Source organism: Osmerus mordax, chromosome 12 (genome assembly GCF_038355195.1).
Source record: "Osmerus mordax isolate fOsmMor3 chromosome 12, fOsmMor3.pri, whole genome shotgun sequence".
Taxonomy (NCBI): Eukaryota; Metazoa; Chordata; class Actinopteri; order Osmeriformes; family Osmeridae; genus Osmerus; species Osmerus mordax.
Window position 1 is genome coordinate 13,919,606 of NC_090061.1, and position 20,559 is coordinate 13,940,164.

General features: G+C 42.1%; 2 protein-coding genes across 3 annotated transcripts; both read left to right on the forward strand.

Moving 5' to 3' along the window:
- The first annotated feature begins 414 nt into the window (after positions 1–414).
- LOC136954762 (uncharacterized) lies at positions 415–3,871 on the forward strand. The gene is made up of 9 exons (XM_067248413.1): positions 415–568; positions 694–842; positions 1,045–1,177; positions 1,362–1,634; positions 1,815–2,108; positions 2,279–2,433; positions 2,565–2,723; positions 2,887–2,904; positions 3,006–3,871. The coding sequence occupies exons 1-9, from the start codon at positions 517–519 to the stop codon at positions 3,186–3,188; spliced, it is 1,416 nt and encodes a 471-aa protein (XP_067104514.1). The 5' UTR covers positions 415–516; the 3' UTR covers positions 3,189–3,871.
- Positions 3,872–14,785: 10,914 nt separating this feature from the next.
- Positions 14,786–19,161, forward strand: LOC136954166 (uncharacterized). Of its 2 annotated transcripts, none has more exons than XM_067247739.1 (9): positions 14,786–15,195; positions 15,323–15,471; positions 15,937–16,069; positions 16,251–16,523; positions 16,704–16,997; positions 17,178–17,332; positions 17,464–17,622; positions 17,761–17,802; positions 17,904–19,161. In XM_067247739.1, the coding sequence occupies exons 1-9, from the start codon at positions 15,147–15,149 to the stop codon at positions 18,084–18,086; spliced, it is 1,437 nt and encodes a 478-aa protein (XP_067103840.1). In that variant the 5' UTR covers positions 14,786–15,146; the 3' UTR covers positions 18,087–19,161. The 2 variants fall into 2 exon arrangements, with proteins under 2 accessions (XP_067103840.1, XP_067103841.1); XM_067247740.1 differs by having other exon boundaries at positions 17,785–17,802.
- Positions 19,162–20,559: the final 1,398 nt, after the last annotated feature.

Sequence of the window (20,559 nt, forward strand, 5' to 3'; positions counted from 1 at the left end):
GGATACCATCAAGCGGAATCTCTGGTCGTAGTCAGTCCTTCACTAACCAATCAGCATTCATTAGCAGAATGCTAGCGTGTTATGGGCAACAACGACTCACCCTGTAAGAAATCGAAAGGACATAAGTACTCGTTCATTCAATGTTAGACATATAATCCATGTGAACATATCAAAACTACCATAAAATCTGAGATATCTCAACGACAATCAGGTGAAAGAGGCCAATTTAGCCGTTTAGCTCCATAGACTCCCATTCATTCTGCACTCGACCGCCATCACTCCCAGTGAAACTCTTGTGGAACTGCAACAAAATTCGGTATAATGGGGCTTAATAGGGAGTTGCCAGGCTCTCCTTATACAGGCTCTGCTACTGTACTATCCTCAGTAACGCTAGTGCATGAGAAGTAGCTAAACTAGTTCGGCATGAGCTACCAGATTTATAGCTAATAGACCCCACGTTGGATAAATATCGTCACAGACTAGTCTTGTTGTTTGTTAATGTAATTGTTTCGGATCATGTTTGTCTGGGTATGCTTTCTGCTTAGTGTCTTATTATGTTGCTTTGCTGGTGAGTTATGACAGTTGGCTACTAAACTGACAACGCTAGCTACAGGGTTTGTCAGATCCCCAATTTTTCTACAGGTAATGAAATTGTTGAGCCCCTTTTGCATTACAATTTCTTATCTATATCAGGTGCTGACTTGGAGACTGCCCGCGTCTGTTATGGCACGGACTATGTTATTCCATCAAATTACGAATTCAATTTCATAATTACCAAGCTGTTCTTCAAGCCATCATACCCTCAGGGATCACCCAAGACACTGGTGTTAGACAAATTGAAGGTGAGCAGTGTTGGATTAACTTCTTGATGGCAAACTGTGTGAAGACCTGGTTGTGTCTGGAGACAGCAAAACATTTGTGCCTTAACCTTTTCCTGTGAAAATCCCAGTTAGTGACTTGCATGACTTATGAACAGTGATCTTACACTACTCACTGCAGATCCTCAATGCAACATTTTTTTAAAATTGTAATTATTTCCACTAGCTAAAAGACCCACGTTACAAATCCACCTTCTCGACCTTGAGAATACCAGATGTAACAGAAGAGGACAATGGGATTTTCTCTGTTATGTATGACGATGGCGTTACATTTGATATCCTCAGACTGGAAGTTACTGGTGAGAGGACCTGCAATTATTACAGCTACATTGAAAATTTCAGCTGTTTCGTTCATGGGAAGCCAATGAGGTTTTTCCCAACATTATGACCACATCTGCTGTCAGTTGCTGTAAATGTCTTCATTAATAGTTTGTATGTTTTTAAGAAGTCTCGCATTTACCCTTATTGCTTCCTGTTTTTCAGATTGTTCTTCCAAAGTAGTATTGACTTACGGTTCTAGGTTCTTGCAGACTGTTGTCAATCAAGCTTCTACCTTAGACTTCCTGCCTTTAGACTCTTCCTCTGAGGCAATGGTACTCTGGAATCAAACAAATAACCAGGCTGGCATAGAGGGCATGGGGGAGATGAAAGGCCACTCATGGTTGGTAAAGCGTGTCACCCAAAAGCATCAGGGCCACTATACCTTCAGAAACAGCGATGGGCGGTTTCTGTCCAGAAGAAAGCTGGAAGTGAAAGGTGAGGGTCTCAGATTGTAGGCTTTGCCCTATTGCTCTCACTTCCTAAAACGTATGTGACCGTATGCACTGTTACTGTCTGGTAAATGTTGCTCATCATACGGTATACTGTGTGTTGTTTTTCTTATCCTATCGTCTCTTACTCAACATTTTCTCATGCTGAGTTTCTCTTCTCTCTCAGAACATGTTGAGTGGCACACTGTGGACAGTGATGAGAACATCATCATCAATTTCGCCCTGGACTCTAACGAGTGCAACCTCAAGTTTTTTCCGGAAGGGGAAACAGAGGCCATACTTTTGATTAAAAAGGGAATAGAAATGTATGGCAAACCCATCAATTACAAGGTTCGGATACTGGGTCAAAGATCAAATTTTGCTTTTAAAATTGCTGATTTAGAGAACCAGGATTCTGGCAAGTTTGAGCTCAGAGACCAGGACAACAACTTGGCTTTAGTAGTTTGGCTGAAGGTAAAACGTAAGTGGCAATACAGATTAATCTGTGTGTAAAAGATACCAGCAGTTTTTGTCCTGTCATTTGCATCCACACACAAAACCATGTTTTTGAGATTAGGTCATGGATGTTTTGATATTTTAAAAAGCTACAATATTGTACCCTAAGTGATTTTTTCTTTCCCTGTCTTTCAGCTCTTATTCCTGTGGTGACTTACATTTATGTGGGAGTTTCAGTCGTTATCCTGGTGGGTATCTGTTGTTGTGTGAGGAAGTGCTGCTGTAAGAGGAACGCCTCCAAACGAAACGCCTCTGCTTCCGCGTCGGGGCAGGTCGTGGTCCACCAAGACGTAAGTTAAGTGTTCTAGTCAATGAGGGAAGTTGTAAGGGAAGAAGGCAAAGCACCAGTCATTTGGTTCCTTAGCTAGTTTGCTAAACATGTTGGTTTTCTCTCTTGTTCATGTTGGTGTACATTTCACAGGAAACCTGTCACATGACCAGTCAACCCTCAGGCCCAAGTCACCCCAGACCCCCATATTTTCAGAGTTATGCTAGTGAACCGGTCGTCACAATATCCCCCGCAGCACCCTCCGGCCCAACGTATCCCTGCCAGCCCACGCCTCCTCCCCCCAATCCATCGGTAGGTGGTCACTGATAATATCCTTTTCCCTTCTGCACATCGATCCTTATTCACTCCACGAACATTCATGTTTGTTTATTTACCTAAACCTGATGGATGTTTTTCTCTCTCCTCTGTCTTTGGCATGTGTCAAAACCAATCCAATGACACGCCGACCCTTAAGGATGACCCCCACACTCAGGTATCTAAAGTCACACCATGCACTTGTATGTGTGTTATGCAAGCCATCCACACAGTTTGACCCCTTGTTTCATGTTCCCTCTCTTATCTTTCTCTGTTCAGGTGTCCACCTCCACAGGACTGGATCCTCCTTCGTTCTCTCTGGGTTTCGACTGCCTCTCTTCGGATTCTGAGACTCAGTTCAAGCTTCCTCAGACATTAAACCACCACACTGACCTCTTGTCCAGCTCAGACCCTTCCTCCTCTGCAGATGTCTACAACTCTGACAAACTGAATTTCCTGTAAAAGAAAATACTGGATTTGGTGTGACCATACCACATTTAGTTATTTTCTTGTCTGGTCACACGTCTGTTATGTGGCCCAATTCTATGGATAAGTATTCATAATTTTATCATTCATTTATTGTTTAAGCATATGTGGGCACCTTCAAGGATTGTACTTTGTTGAGTTGAGGATAAGTGCAAGCTAAATCACCATCTCCAGTTTTGATACTTTTATATTTTCCACTTTTATATTTTTATTCTCTGAGAATTTGTGCCTTTTTATCTATTTTTTGTGCTCGGGTGGATTATCCAATATTTTGTACTGTGACTATTCACACCAGTTAGTGGTCACTTCTGTGAACCTAACTGCATATATACATATCTACCTGCTTGCCTTATAGCCCTGGTGCTGCCGGTCATGGTTGTCTTGCCAGGCCTTTCTGACCTCATATATTATTGGACAACTCAGTGTCCCATATAGAAACTATTCTAACTTTGTGTGTTGTTTTTGACTTCAATATATTATTATAAAGATGACTTAGTTTTCTTGTTTTTCTGAGGTAGACAAAGAAGCTAAGCGCTAATACCTATCACTGTTGTTTTTCAGTAAAAAAAGTAGAAAATATATAGTGCATGATTATGAAAGTAGCCTACTGATATCAAATATATTGTCTCATAATAGGTTTTATCTGTTACCGTTGTTTTGTGCGATTAAATAGTGCTACTTCTACAGTATTTGGTCTTCACTAGTATCCCTAGTATCCACACTAGTTCACGTTCGCTTACATTTCTGAATGTAGGCCGTTTTTGTTCGAGCGCTGAGATTAGCATCAGATTATAGTGAATTCAAGTTTTTAGCTGGCCCTTTTTTCTTGTTTGTTTCCTACTTGGTCGTTTGTAAATCAGTGAGGATTAGGAGCATTTTTTGTTGTTTAATACTGGCCTTCAGGGATCTCAAGTTTGTGCTGGTGTTTCCGATGTTGTGCTTGTGTTTCTGGCTGATAGGTGGCATTACACTCTGTATAACTCGAGACAGCTCTCAACTCGGAAGAAAACTTACCTCCGTAGGCCTGCGGACAAGTTAACCCTTAAGTCACAGCGAATGCGTGAGACTTGAGAGCCCTGTATTGATGTTAAACATTTCTCAGGAATGGTCTAGTTCAGTGATTCCCAACTTCAGGCCCAATCCCTTAACCCTAAACCCTGAACCCTCACAGACTTACTTGATGTCACATGGTAAATGATTCAGTGCAAGGGCTCAAAATACTATTACCAATCCCTTTGATCACAACACAGTTATAAATATTTTATTTTATTTTTTTCTATTGTATAGTATTGTTTAGAAAAGTTGTTCATACAATAATAATGACTTCTTACTAGAGAGGAAACTACCTAACTGCACTGTCCAATCACGAGCTTAGCAGCAGGCTGACTGACTGACTCACAAACTCACTCCAACCATAGAGTCTGTATATAAGGGTTCAAATAAAGCAAGCGCACGGTTTGCTAGCCTATCAGCTGAGATGATTTTGGTCCTTGGACCCTGCCCCCCACCGTTCATTTCTATGGAAACAATTGGAAACTACAATTGTGCAAAAAACAAACATACAACTTCTTGTAGAGGATGAGTGAAGTAGAAAAGTAAATAACAAAGGGTGTACTAGAGGGAAATAAAAGGAAATAAATTCAAAACAGGCATACAAAGTTTTACATCCAAAGACATCACAATCCTAGTAAAGTATCACTATTCAAAATAACAATTTTGAAAGGTCGCTGCTTGTCTAGCAATCCTGCTAGACAAGCATAAGACTATAATTATAAAACAATTTGAAATCCTTTAAAAACCAAGTAAAGGTGTGCTTACTGTTTTTCCATTTACTACAATGGATATGGTATTTACCCAAAAGCCTAATAATATTTATATCAGATACAGAACTATGCAAGTTTTCCATTAAAAAAAAAGAATTTGAAAAGTATCCAAGGTTGGAATATCGTAGATCTTTAAAAACATTTCAAATTTAAATCTCTTGTTCAGAAACATAGCTGTAGGATACATCTTATGAATTACTTTAAAATTTGTTTCCATAACCTTGAGAAAACCGGCCACCTGATACATTTTGAAAATGCTTTTTCCACAGTAGATAAGGTTATAGACTCTGGGACTTGTGCATGTACACCTCTGTAGTTGTCATGAAACACTAGATTTCAAAACAGTACAAATAAACGTATTATTACATTTCCTTTCATACAAGTCACAACAATCAATAACAAGTTTTGGTAATACAGCCTTAACATTTGTATACATTAAGGTTCCTGTCATTAGCTGGATCAATGATATAGGGATCACTTTACAAATCTTAGTAAACCTTCGATGACAGGAATTTAAAGCAAATTTTTTAACTAAGTCTGAATAACACAATAAGTTACCATACCTATATAATAAATCAGTGACAAACACAATACCTTTCTCAAACCATTTGTACTCGAATACTGATTTTCTATTAATTGTGACCAATTGTGACCTAATGTTCCACATGTTGAGCCATGAGGAGAAGAATTATGAGTAAAAATCTTTTTCCAAAACTGGAGAGCCTGTTTATGGAACCTAGATAGCTTGATGGGGAGTTTGTTTATCTCAAAAACGCATTTTAAAAGAAGGTCTAGACCTCCAAGATGGTTGAACAAAGACCTTGGAATATGGAACCACATGGAATCGGACTGTAACAAACTGGATTTTAACCAGTTTATCTTAAAAGTACCGACTAGTGATTCAAAAAAAGGGCTTTAGCACCACCATTATCATACTCTTTTACAAGCTGTGACCTTTTAATATACTAGTGGGTTTTATTCCTCCATAAAAACTGGAAAATAACTGAGTTAACAAACAGGGAGTGACAAATAAATTATGAAATACCTTCACTTTTAGATAAAATAACCCTACAAAGATTGTAATGTCCCTGGTTAGCCACCGACTAAGGGATTTTTTCACATCTGTTATGCGGTTTGATATATTGACGTCCCTTCTGATAAGGTTTTTCAATATTGTCATTCCTAAATACTTAACCTCAAGATTTGACACTAATTGAAGCAATTGAAGAGTCAGCACTGGCGTGAATGGGGGTCAGTTCACATTTGTTAATATTGAGGGACAATCCTGAAGCATCAGAGAAAAAGGAAATAGTTTTTCCACCGTTGACTTATCGCTTTAAAAATTGATGTGTCATCTGCAAATTGACTTATTTTAAATTCTTTGTTAAAAATGGTTATGCCCGCTATATCTGATGAAGGCTTTACCAGAATTGTTAATAACTGTATGAAAAGCTTAGGGGATATAGGGCAGCCCTGACGAATGCCACGTAGTATATTAAACCTAGGGGTCATTCCAGGATTCATAGAAACACTGCTGCTTATATCAGTGTAGAGCATCTTTATGACATTACAAAAAGTTCCCCCAAAACCTCAAAAGTGCAAAGTTTCCAACACAAAGGGGTGTTCAATACTGTCAAATGCCTTAGAATAACACATAGCCTTCAGTAGTAATATGATCTCTGTAGTTTAACCTATCAAGTATCAACCTGTTGTGATCATGTATATTTCTACCTTTTAAAAAAAGCTGACTGTCGTTCATCTACTAGTTTTGCTAAACCCCTATCTAATCAGTTTGCATACACAAGGGTCCAGCAGAAGTTAATCTTTATTGGATTTGGCGATTAAGGTGATAAATCACCGCTTCATTGTAGGAGATGGATGTCCCAATGAAATTCATTCCAGTAAGGCACTGTAAAGCAGCAGTCTGATGTCAACCCCAAAAAAGGTATAGAATTTGACAGTGTCACCGCCACAGCCGTGCCCCCTTGTATTCAGTGGTGTCAAGTAACGAAGTACAAATACTTGTTTGTTTTCATTCCGGCTTGTCATCGTTCAAAAAAACACAGAAAAAGGAAGGAAATAGCAGATGTATGTAGTAGTGATGGGCATTCCGGCTCTTTTTCGTGAGCCGGCTCGTTTGACTCAGCTCACTGAAAAGAGACGGCTCTTTTGGCTCCCAAACGGCTCTTTACAAAATAAATGTTTTAAATATGACTTTGACTATGATAGCTGTGAAAATAATTTGAATTAAATTAGCCTATTAAATGAAATCATACCTTAACCATAATGTCTTTAAAAATGGATTTGTTATGGCTCTCCTCCGAGTTTCGACAACTCGTCTGACTGTGTGTGTGTGAGTTGGCTCGGCCCTCCCTCACGCAGTATAATTGGTTGACACCACGTGTATGATTGACAGGAACAGAATGTGAGGCTGATCAGATAATCGAATGTTTGTGCACCTTTAGGCCTATATAATTATTTTGTTGTTGTTCTTTGAATTAGTCAACTATTTTAAATACAATGAAAATCATTCCTTATTACATAATCATTTAATTTCTATAGGCTACAGTGGCGGTTCTAGACAAATTTTACTGGGGGGGCCAAGGGGGGGCCAGTGTTTAATCAGAGGGGCACATAAAAAAACGGAAATGTCACACTAGTGACACGGTTAAAAAGCAGGTGTTATCCTTGGACTACAGTCACACAGCCGAGAGACAGATGCAGAAAATAGGTTTTTAATAATATAAGCAAGGATAAAATGTCCAACACTAAAAGCACAATGTCTCTGTCCTTTAAAACCAGAAAATGTCTCATAGCCTACGGCTACTTTGGCGTATGTCCACTCCGGTCTAGGAACGCTGTCGGCTCCGCGCAGTACCGCTCCTTTCTTCCCTTAGACCACCGCTTGCAGTGCGTAGGCCTGCCTGGACAACGATAATAATTGGCTACTCTTGATTCGCACAGTGACAAGTAATTGTGTAGGAGAGATTCAGGTACTTCCCTTTACGTTTCAGCGGACGAGCCGTGGTTGTGCCTCCGGAGTCTGAATGGGAGCAGCGGAATTTTGATTGTCGCTTCTCTGTGCTCTTGCGTGTGTCCCCGTAGAATCCTCCTTCTGTTCAGTCCCCGCTCCTTTTTGTAGGAGTTCCTCTCATTGGCCAACCAATCAGTTGAGTCGTTTAGGGGTGATGGGCTGCGCCTCTGTCAGCTGGGGAGTTCCCTCCCCCCGTCCTTGTTGTCGAACAGCACACACACACAATACCATGCACACAATCACAGCAAACAATATAAAAATACCAAAGCAACCAATATGAAAACACCACAGCAAACGATGGTCAAAACCCAACTAAAAAAAGCAGACAACAAGGCTGGCCAACTGGCATCTGTGACAGAAACAAATGATATTTAAACATCAAATACTTTAATTTTGCTTTACATTAAAATCATACAAACGGTTCTGGCTCTCCCTCTTCCAGCTCTCCCAATACCTTGATATGTTTCTCAAACTTTTTTATTTACTGGGGCAAAAAAGGCTGCAATGTCCCTTCCTCGTTTCATGATGACTACTAGAAGAAGATAAAAGTGTAAACGTTTTTTTTTTTTTTCTTCAGGCAGCTCAGGGGGGGCCAGGGACATTTTTACAGGGGCACTGGCCCCTGTAGGCCCCCGTGTAGAACCGCCCCTGATAGGCTATATATTTTTTAATAGTCGGCTCGTCAGATATGCGAGCCAGCTTTCACCAACAAGAAGTTCACTATTAGTCGGCTCATTTGAGAACAACCTAGTATGTAGCCTACGAAGATGTCCGTGGCAGAGACTCAAGAGAACTTGAGCGAAATGTCCCAAGCACCAGCGAGGAGGTTGGTAGTCAGGAAGACCAGCCAACCAGGGGCGATTCTAGGAGCAGACCATTAGGGGGGCTCAGCCCCCAATGAGAATGTGACTCTCCTCTTCTTAAAGGTGCATGGCGACACTGGATATTAAACCTGTTTAAAGCCCTTTGAACCTGTAATTGTTTGTCATCAGTCACTAACAGACAGGTTTGCAAACTCTTATGTTAGAGCACTAAAACTTATTTAAGATTATAATAATTCATAATAATTCAATTTGTTTAATTTTTTATTATTATTTTTATCTTTGCTTAAGCACCCTAAAAAGAGTCTAAAATCACCTCTGCAGCCAACCCTTTTACATCCCTGGCCGTACCAGGATTTTTCTTCTCGAAATGGTTGGATGCAAAAACAACTCCTTTCGAATGCGCTGCAAGCTCTGCGCACCCAAGTACCACGAGCTAATGGCTTTCAAAAACTCGCCGTCTAATTTAAATAAAAGCTATTGATAACATGCCTCTGAAGTTTGACTTTTTGCACCATTACAATACTTATAGGCAACTAGTCATCATATCTTCCGCTCCATGAAACACATGTTAATGCTAAGTAGCCTACATGTGTCATGGTTCTTTAATGTATTTGCATTGTTACATTTACATTTAGTCATTTAGCAGACGCTCTTATCCAGAGCGACTTACAGTAAGTACAGGGACATTCCCCCGAGGCAAGTAGGGTGAAGTGCCTTGCCCAAAGACACAACGTCATTTTGCACGGCCGGGAATCGAACTGGCAACCTTCTGATTACAAGCCCGCTTCCCTAACCGCTCAGCCACCTGACTCGCATTCTACTAAAATGCATTCATTTTCAATGGGCATAAACAGGTGCAGCCCAAATTCTTCAACATTAACATTTCAATATAACATTATCGTCATTATAGCCTTTAGAAAAAAAAAATTTGGGGAGGTGGGGTCGTGCATTATAGGCCCCTGTGGCGCGGCCTAAGCTTTTGTCCTTAATGGCATTTTTTTCCCCTTACATTACTACTTTTACTTTTATACTTTAAGTAGTTTTGAAACCACTACTTTTATACTTTTACTTGAGTAAAAAGCTAGAGTTGATACTTCAACTTCTACAGAAGTATTTTTAAACCCTAGTATCTACACTTCTACTTGGTGTCCTGTTTCAAAAATAAAACCTTGTTTGACATGCTATGACAGGCTACATCTTCTGCGTTTGGGTCTTAAGCCCCACTCCACGTAACACAGTTAAACCGTCTGGGGAGTCAGGTGGCTGAGCGGTTAGGGAATCGGGCTAGTAATCTGAAGGTCGCCAGTTCGATTCCTGGCTGTGCAAAATGACGTTGTGTCCTTGGGCAAGGCACTTCACCCTACTTACCTTGGAGGGAATGTCCCTGTACTTACTGTAAGTCGCTCTGGATAAGAGCGTCTGCTAAATGACTAAATGTAAATGTCTGGACCCGGTGACTTCACCTTCAACATCCGCATAATTGCATCATCCAATTCTTCAATTGAGTTTTTCTTTCATGACTCATGAAGTCATCATCCAGCACTTGGATGATAATCCCTCATTTTACAAAACAACAAAGAACAATTACCTTCATAAAAAATGGATTCATACCAATTGCTATAAAAATACAATTTTCCTCATTTATGTCTTGACTATCAATGTTAACACCATTGATAAACAGCTTCTGAATTATTTTTTGTTTTATTTTATGCTTTTCCAGAGTGAGGAAGTAAGAATATTCTTTCTATATTTTTTCTAATAATATCTAATTTGGATATGAGACTATTTAATTTGATATGCTCTTCCATTGATGGATCAGCCTTATGGCATAGCCTATGTTTATTTTTTTAATTAATGCCTGTTTTTGTTTTCTAAATTTAGTGACAAGTTTACTTTAAACTGTTCAACCTCACTTTCATCACACGCCTCGCAGAGGACCGACAGGTGGTAGTCCAGTCATGCCAAACTAAATTCCCCTCCAATATAGACAAAACTTACAAAATAAACTATGTGAGCTATGGAAAGTACGTAAATTTAAATTAAGATATTGAAGCGAATTATGCGTTGTTGCAAGTAGGGTTCACAATTCAAGGACGACTATTCTAATTTAGCCTACTTCTGCAAAAAAGGTGCCTCTCACTCCGCGATCTTGGATCCTCCCATTCCGGACAGTAGTTGCCTACAGTGAAGCCAGCGAAAACAGAATTAACAGCGTTTGTAAAAAAAAACATTTAAAAAATCCGTCCACAGAACAAACTACTTTCAATTTAAAAAAATGTATCCGACCATCCCCTCCTTGAGTCACCACCTTACCGCGGTGGAGGGGTTTGCGTGTCCTAGTGATCCTGGAAGCTATGTTGTTGGGGGCTTTATGCCCCTGGTAGGGTCACCCAAGGCAAACAGGTTCCAGGCGAAGGATCAGACAAAGCGTGGCTCAAAAAAAACTACCATGAAGAAAACTAACAATGGTTCTCAGTTGCCCCTGCCCGGAAGAGGGTCACCGGGGCCCCCCCCCTGGAGCCAAGCCTGGGGGTGGGGCTCGATGGCGAACGCCTGGTGGCCGGGCCTTTTCCCATGGGGCCCGGTCGGGCACAGCCCGAAGAGACAACGTGGGACCCCCTTCCAGTGGGCTCACCATCCGCAGGAGGGGTCATGGGAGTCGGGTGCAGTGCGAGACGGGCGGCGGCCGAAGGCGGGGGCCTTGGCGGTCCGATCCTCGGCTGCAGAAGCTAGCTCTAGGGACGTGGATCGTCACCTCACTGGCGGGAAAGGAGCCGGAGCTGGTGCGCGAGGTAGAGAAGTTCCGGCTAGATATAGTCGGCCTCGCCTCGACGCACAGCATCGGCTCCGGAACCAGTCTCCTTGAGAGGGGCTGGACTCTCTTCCACTCTGGAGTTGCCCTCGGTGAGAGGCGTCGAGCTGGGGTGGGAATACTTGTTTCCCCTCGGTTCGGCGCCTGTACGTTGGGGTTCACCCCGGTGGACGAGAGGGTAGCCTCCCTCCGCCTTCGGGTGGGGGGACAGGTCCTCACTGTTGTTTGTGCTTATGCACCAAATGGCAGTGCAGAGTACCCACCCTTTTTGGAGTCTCTGGGAGGGGTGCTGGAAAGCGCCCCTCCCGGAGATTCCCTCGTCCTCCTGGGGGCAGAGTCTGGGGACATTGGGGGGGGCCCTTCTATCTCTGGGGCTGAGGTTGCCGAGGTGGTTGAAAAGCTCCGCGGTGGCAAGGCCCCTGGGGTGGATGAGGTCCGCCCGGAGTTCCTTAAGGCTCTGGATGTTGTAGGTCTGTCTTGGTTGACACGACTCTGCAACATCGCGTGGACATCGGGGACAGTGCCTCTGGACTGGCAGACTGGGGTGGTGGTTCCCCTCTTTAAAAAGGGGGACCGGAGGGTGTGCTCCAACTTTAGGGGGATCACACTCCTCAGCCTCCCTGGGAAAGTCTATTCAGGGGTGCTGGAGAGGAGGGTCCGTCGGATTGTCGAACCTCGGATTCAGGAGGAGCAATGTGGTTTTCGTCCTGGCCGTGGAACTGTGGACCAGCTCTATACCCTCGGCAGGGTTCTGGAGGGTGCATGGGAGTTCGCCCAACCAGTCTACACATGTTTTGTGGATTTGGAAAAGGCATTCGACCGTGTCCCTCGGGGGCTCATGTGGGGGGTGCTCCGGGAGTACGGGGTACCGGACTCCCTGATCGGGGCTGTTCCGTCCCTGTACGACCGGTGCCAGAGTTTGGTCCGCATTGTCATTTATTATCACACTAGCATTTAATTATCACGGCAAACAATTACACTGCACTAAACTGTAAGTCTAAATGTTAAGTGAAAATAACAAAACCAGTCAGTATGATGACTTGAGCGAATATCATTCACGCAGGGGGGCAACTACCCAGTGTCAGAGGGGTATGCAGCAACAATTTTGGCGCCCCCCCCCCCCCCCCCCCCCCCCCCCCAAAAAAAAGTGTCTAAATCATGTATGGGCTTTAAATAATAAAGGTTTATAAAGTATAGCAGCCACTGTAGGCCTACCATAATTATAAATAATTATATATGTATATATAGGTATATTCAGGGCTCGACAAATTGTGGCAACCAAATTGTGAAAAGTGGTAACCTAATCATCACCCCTGGTTGCCCCCTCTGGCAACCACATTATTATAGCCCACTTTTTTCTTGTACTTTATTTTAATTTCAATAAAGAAATCATCATTGATGGCATTCGAGCATATGCTTTGCGGATGTTTAAATTTGCGTTCTGATTTGTTTACTACGTCCCCACTGTCAGACATAGGCTAATTGTTATATTTCCCACATATGCAGGGTTTTGATACAGAAATGTATTTTTCATTCGCAATGGCAAGATTAGCCTAGCCTATAACAAAACATGTTGAATTATTTCGATTTGGCATTAGAACTAATCAGACTTCATCTGTAAGCAACCCCACTTTAGCTCACGTTAGCAAACACTGGCTAGTCTGAGAACAGTCTGTTAACATGAATATTAGCAAGTCTCCAAGTTTGGTAGCAAATCTATGCATGATTCCATTGTAAACCAGAGTTATTGCATTAGTTATGTTTTCCAGATTCTTTTCAGTTATTGTAGGCTACATGTTACCTTATATTTTCCAGTTTTCAGCTCAGCAACCTCGGTTTTGCATATTCTAAACTAGCCTTAAACCCAAATTTGGCTGCTACATTCCCAGTGTTAGCAAAGGCTAGTCTGTTAACAGGAATATTTGCCATTGCAAATGAAAAAGCAATTTCTGTATCAGAACCCTGCATATGTAGTCAGGTGGCTGAGTGGTTAGAAAATCAGGCTAATAATCAGAAGGTCGTTGGTTCGATTCCCGGTCGTGCAAAATGACGTTGTGTCCTTGGGCAAGGCACTTCACCCTACTTGCCTCGGGGAGAATGTCCCTGTACTTACTGTAAGTCGCTCTGGATAAGAGCGTCTGCTAAATGACTAAATGCAAATGTAAAGCGTCCAAGCACAGACGTCACACTTTAAATCCTACCGGTTGCCTTTCACCATCCACTTATTTAACTGCTGTCGCATCGCTTGACATGCCATCTCCTTTTCCCTCTTTCTTTTTCTAATTTTAGCCCCTGACAGCTTTTTTGCTTTATCCATCATTTTCCATAGACAACAACTCAATACTCGTACCTGCTCGCTCAGCGCTCACGGCGCCCCCGCTCCCTCTAGATGTCAAAATTCTATGATAGAATCTTATGAGATAGGGCGCCTACCCTAGCGGTTCTAGAATGTTTTATAACATTGAGGAAATGCAGATACGCACAACAGCAGCTATATATAGAAAATACCCCAAAAATATTTTTTTATATATTATTTTTTACCATCGCTTTGGCGCCCCCATGGTGCGGCGCCCCTATGCGCCGCATATAGCGCATACCCACTTTTTGCGCACCTGCATTCACGTCTTACTAAAACAGCGGCCACGCGAAAGGGAATGAGGAAACCGTTTCCTCTACTAAAAAATACAATGTGGGTCACTTGAAAAAAAGATCCAAAGACTCGTAGAAAGACCGAGTCGGGAAATGAACGAATCGTTCGTTTCCTCTAGCTACCACTACAGAGCCTATGCAGGTCACGTGAAAAATTATCCAAAGACTCGTACCTGAAGACCGAGTCGGGAAATGAACGAATTATTTCTGTTTACTTGGACGAGCCTATGCAACAGTCCTGATGCGCGGCCACGAGTAAATGAACAAATCACTCTTTGAGAGGACTCGTTACTCCCGAGTCCTTGTAAGGATTCGTTCAAAATGAACGAATCGTTCACGAACGACACATCACTACAACCTTTATTTTGAAATCTGAAAATGGCGCTGACTGACTTTACTGTATTAACCTGGGCTGCGTTTCCCGAAAGCGTCGTAAGCCTAAATTGATCGTAGATTCCATCGAAGGACGAATCTTAGTTTTACAGGCCGTTCCCAAAGACATAGTAGCTAAAGTGTTTTTTGAAAATTCGTAACTCTTTAAAGCGCTAGATTAGCTTACTCCTTATGAGCATGTTTGGGAAACGCACGTAAGAAATATCGATGGTTTCGTTTTTTGCTCGATCGTTGATACGATCCATCGTTAACGGGAAACGCAGTCTAGAGCAACTCTAATGGATGAGAAGCAGCCAACCTAGTTCGGCATGAGCTACCCGAGTTCTAGCTAATAGACCCCACAAGGATAAATATCGTCCAGACTAGTCTTGTTGTTTTCTATTGTAATTGTTTCGGATCATGTTTGTCTGGGTATGCTTTCTGCTTAGTGTCACATGTTGCTGTGCTGGTGAGTATGACAGTTGGATACTAAACTGACAACGCTACAGTGATTGTCAGATCCCCATATTGGAATTTTTCTACAGGAAATTAAATTATTGAGCCCCTTTTGCATTACAATTTATTATCTATATCAGGTGCTTACTTGGAGACTGCCCGCGTCTGTTATGGCACGGAATATGTTATTCCATCAATATTCGAATCCTATTTCACAATTACCAAGCTGTTCTTCAAGCCATCATACCCTCAGGGATCACCCAAGACACTGGTGTTAGACAAATTGGAGGTGAGCAGTGTTGGATTAACTTCTTGATGGCAAACGGTGTGAAGGCCTGACCTGGTTGTGTCTGGAGACAGCAAAACATTTGTGCCTTAACCTTTTCCTGTGAAAATCCCAGTTAGTGACTTGCATGACTTATGAACAGTGATCTTACACTACTCACTGCAGATCCATGGCTTACCTAGAAGCTATTTCAATGGAATTTATTATTTGTCCTCCCAGGCTTTCTCTGGTAGGAAACAATGGGAAGACAATTCTTTTGTCTGAGAAAACAACCAGTTCTATAAGCCACTGATCTCTATCTCATTTTGCAAAGTCTGGTGCAAGCAAGATTACCTGTTTACTGAAAAACCAACATTATGATTCCATGTATTTCCCTATATTTTCCATATTGTTGTCATGCTTCTGGGACATTGTATGAAGATGTGCTCTCAATGCAAAATTTTAAATAATTGTAATTATTCCCATTAGCTAAAAGACCCACGTTACAAAGTCACCGTCTTGACCTTGAGAATACCAGATGTAACAGAAGAGGACAATGGGATTTTCTCTGTTATGTATGACCATGGCATTACATTTGATCTCCTCAGACTGGAAGTTACTGGTGAGAGGACCTGCATTTATTACAGCCACATTGAAACTTCGTTTTGTTCATGGGAAGCCAATGAGGTTTTTCCCAACATTATGACCACATCTGCTGTCAGTTGCTGTAAATGTCTTCATTAATAGTTTGGATGCTTTTAAGAAGTCTCACATTCACCCTTATTGCTTCCTCTGTTTTTCAGATTGTTCTTCCAAAGTAGAATTGACTTACGGTTCTAGGTTCTTGCAGACTGTTGTCAATCAAGCTTCTACCTTAGACTTCCTGCCTTTAGACTCTTCATATAAGTCTGTGGTACTCTGGAATCAAACAAACAACCAGGCTGGCATAGAGGGCATTGGGGTGATGATAGGCCACTCATGGGTGGTAACGCGTGTCACCCAAAAGCATCAGGGCCACTATACCTTCAGAAACAGCGATGGGCGGATTCTGTCCAGAAGAAAGCTGGAAGTGAAAGGTGAGGGTCTCAGATTGTAGGCTTTGCCCTATTGCTCTCACTTCCCAAAACGTATGTGACCGTATGCACTGTTACTGTCTAGTAAATGTTGGTCATCATACGGTATACCGTGTGTTGTTTTTCTTATCCTATCGTCTCTTACTCAACATTTTCTCATGCTGAGTTTCTCTTCTCTCTCAGAACATGTTGAGTGGCACACTGTGGACAGTGATGAGAACATCATCATCAATTTCGCCCTGGACTCTAACGAGTGCAACCTCAAGTTTTTTCCGGAAGGGGAAACAGAGGCCATACTTTTGATTAAAAAGGGAATAGAAATGTATGGCAAACCCATCAATGACAAGGTTCGGATACTGGGTCAAAGATCAAATTTTGCTTTTAAAATTGCTGATTTAGAGAACCAGGATTCTGGCAAGTTTGAGCTCAGAGACCAGGACAACAACTTGGCTTTAGTAGTTTGGCTGAAGGTAAAACGTAAGTGGCAATACAGATTATTCTGTGTGTAAAAGACACCAGCAGTTTTTGTCCTGTCATTTGCATCCACACACAAAACCATGTTTTTGAGATTAGGTCATTCTGACGGTGGGATGTTTTGATATTTTAAAAAGCTACAATATTGTACCCTAAGTGATTTTTTCTTTCCCTGTCTTTCAGCTGGTATTTATATGGCAACATATATTTTTGTGGGAGTTTTAGTCGTTATCCTGGTGGGTATCTATTGTTGTGTGAGGAAGTGCTGCAGTAAGAGTAACGCCTCCAAACGAAACGCCTCTGCTTCCGGGTCGGGGCAGGTTGTGGTCCACCAAGACGTAAGTTAAGTGTTCTAGTCAATGAGGGAAGTTGTAAGGGAAGAAGGCAAAGCACCAGTCATTTGGTTGCTTAGCTAGTTTGCTAAACATGTTGGTTTTCTCTCCTGTTGACATTGGCGTACATTTCACAGGAAACCTGTCACATGACCAGTCAACCCTCAGGCCCAAGTCACGCCAGACCCCGATATTTTCAGAGTTATGCTAGTGAACCAGTCGTCACAATATCCCCCGCAGCACCCTCCGGCCCAACGTATCCCTACCAGCCCACTCCTCCTCCCCCCAATCCATCGGTAGGTGGTCACTGATAATATCCTTTTCCCTTGTACATCTATCCTTATTCACTCCACGAACATTCATGTTTGTTTATTTACCTAAACCTGATGGATGTTTTTCCTCTCTCCTCTGTCTTTGGCACCGGTCAAAACCAGTCCAATGACACGACGACCCTTAAGGATGACCCCCACACTCAGGTATCTAAAGTCACACCATGCACTTGTATGTGTGTTATGCAAGCCATCCACACAGTTTGACCCCTTGTTTCATGTTCCCTTTCTCATCTTTCTCTGTTCAGGTGTCCACCTCCACAGGACTGGATCCTCCTTCGTTCTCTCTGGGTTTCGACTGCCTCTCTTCGGATTCTGAGACTCAGTTCAAGCTTCCTCAGAGACTAAACCACCGCACTGACTTCTTTCCCAGCTCAGACCCTTCCTCCTCTGCAGATGTGTACATCTCTGACAAACTGAACTTCCGGTAAAAGAAAATACTGTATTTGGTGGGACCATACCACATTTAGTTATTTTCTTGTCTGGTCACATGTCAGTTATGTAGCCGAATTCTATGGATAAGTATGAATTATTTTATCATTAATTTATTGTTTAAGCATATTTTTGCACCTTTTAAGGATTCTACAGGTCTACTTTGTTGAGTTTAGGATATGTGCAAGCCAAATCACCATCTCCAGTTGTTATACATTTATATCTTCCACTTTTATATATTTATTCTCTGAGAATTTGTGCCTTTTTTAATCTATTATTTTTGCTCGGTGGATTATCCAATATCTTGAACTATGACTATCCACCACCAGTTAGCAGTCACTTCTGTGAACCTAACTGCATATATATCTATATCTACCTGCTTGCCTTATAGCCCTGGTGCTGCCTGTCCTGGTTGTCTTGCCATGCCTTTCTGACCTCATATACTATTGGACAACTCAATGTCCCATATGGAAACTATTCTAACTTTGTGCGTGTGTGTTGTTTTTGATCTAAATATATTACTATATAGATGTATATAGATGTAATATGTATTGTCTCGTAATAATTGTAATCTGTTACGGTCGTTAAGTGCAATTAAATAGTGCAACCTCTAGTCATAAAATGTACAGTATGTGTTCAACCCTATCCCTGGTATCCACACTAGTTTTTGTTCGCTTACATTTCTGAATGTAGGCCGTTCGCTTACATTTCTGAATGTAGGCCGTTTGTGGTCAGCATCAGATTACAGTAAATTCAAGTTATTAGCTAACTCTTTTTTGCCTGTTTCCTATTTGGTTGTTGAGGATTAGGAGCATTTTTTTGTTTAATACTGGCGTACAGGTTTTGATCAAAAGTGCTGGTGTTTCTGATTGGCTGATAGGTGGCATTAAACTCTGTAAAACTCGAGATACCAAACCCTCTGATCACAACAGTCTACTAGTGATACCAAACCCTCTGATTACAACAAAACCTTTTCACACAATTATATTTAAGATTTGTATATGTTTATCGTATGCATGAAAATTCCTTGTTTGTGTGAACTTACATGGTGAATAAAGCCCATAATGATTCAGATTCAGATTTTTCTTGTGATACTAAACCCTCTAATCACAACAGTCTATTGGTGATATGGTTCTCCTCTTGATCCCTCCCCAGCCACTGTTCCTCGCTGAAACGGAAGTCTTGTCGAGCCAAAAACCACCAGCTTGCCCTGGCGTTGGACTCCTTGGCCTTCGCCATTCATTTTAGAGGGGCGAGTTCTGTCAGTTAATATAGGGATTTATTCAAGTATTTTTATGTTTCTGGCCAACTAAAAAGTAAGATGAGAGATGTATGTTCACATGTGCTGGTACCTGTGTGTGAATTATATCAGAAAGATAACTCTAAAAGGTCAGTGTATGAACATGTGTGGGAAGATCCAGATGACCCATCCATCTTGGCTCAGGCTGCTGCATCATGGGATATGATGTCCAGCAGGCCAAATTGGCCCCTGTGTTGCAACACTGATAATTGTGTCAAAGGTCTGTGAGCCTGTCTTGGTATGAAGAGGTCTGTTTTGAAGTATTGATGAAGGTGACCGAGGACACCATGCATGCCCTGTGTGCTCTCAGCATGTAGCATAATGTTTATCAATCGTGGACATCCACTGCAGTGAACACGTGGTCAAGACAGGTTGACCAAGATTCACAAGCGGGCCGCTTTCAGCCCATCTTAGGAAAGGCAAACCAATGAAAGTGTTAGTGAACCTATAGAAACCCATCAGGGGTGTTCTTTTTGTAGCTTAAAACATGAATACGCTTGAATGAATGATAGTCGAATGTTAACTAAAACTTTACCATGGCTGAAGGGGCAGCTCCCAGCTCAATGGTGAAGCCTGAGATCAATGAGGGCAGGTTGACGTGGACTTTAAGGTCCTTCCCATCTGGAATCAGAGACAGGTGTGACTCCTGGTTAGATCTACTGTCTAAAGGTGCTAAAAGCAACTAAACAGATTGTTGCTCATGTTGTATAATTCTCACCCCCTGCACTGTTCTGAGTTGCTCGTCCAGAGCATTTAAAAGCCGGGAAGAGGAGCAGGAGCTCTCTGTCTCCCTGTCCTTCTCCTTCCTCAGGATGGAGGTTCTGCTCTCCTCAGGCTTGTCCTCCATCTTTGGCGCTTGTCTGCTGGACAGAGACAGGAGTGTGCTCACTCCTTCTGCCTGGGCAGAAACACCCACAGGGGGAATGGGTGTGAAGACTCCCAGAGGAGTGATGAGAGCAGCGGTTATCGAAGCTTTAGCTTCTGCCTGCTGAAAAACAATACAAGGAGAGTTAATGGTTTTTCTTCACTAAAAGTATACCTAACTTTTAATTTAGCCTAATTTAGCTCCTACTTTCCCTTTGCCTGTCAGTCAAGACACCACATTCAAACCATTGAACTCAAACTGAGCAATTCCTTCCTGTTTTCCATGTCGCTGGAAATGTACTTACCTC

Excerpts from the sequence above, each read along its gene's own strand:
- LOC136954762 (XM_067248413.1), top strand. The coding sequence starts at position 517 with ATGTTTGTCTGGGTATGCTTTCTGCTTAGTGTCTTATTATGTTGCTTT. Across the intron at positions 1,178-1,361 it reads CCTCAGACTGGAAGTTACTG|ATTGTTCTTCCAAAGTAGTA; the intron begins GTGAGAGGACCT and ends CCTGTTTTTCAG. Across the intron at positions 1,635-1,814 it reads AAGAAAGCTGGAAGTGAAAG|AACATGTTGAGTGGCACACT; the intron begins GTGAGGGTCTCA and ends CTTCTCTCTCAG.
- LOC136954166 (XM_067247739.1), top strand. The coding sequence starts at position 15,147 with ATGTTTGTCTGGGTATGCTTTCTGCTTAGTGTCACATGTTGCTGTGCT. Across the intron at positions 15,472-15,936 it reads TGGTGTTAGACAAATTGGAG|CTAAAAGACCCACGTTACAA; the intron begins GTGAGCAGTGTT and ends TATTCCCATTAG. Across the intron at positions 16,524-16,703 it reads AAGAAAGCTGGAAGTGAAAG|AACATGTTGAGTGGCACACT; the intron begins GTGAGGGTCTCA and ends CTTCTCTCTCAG.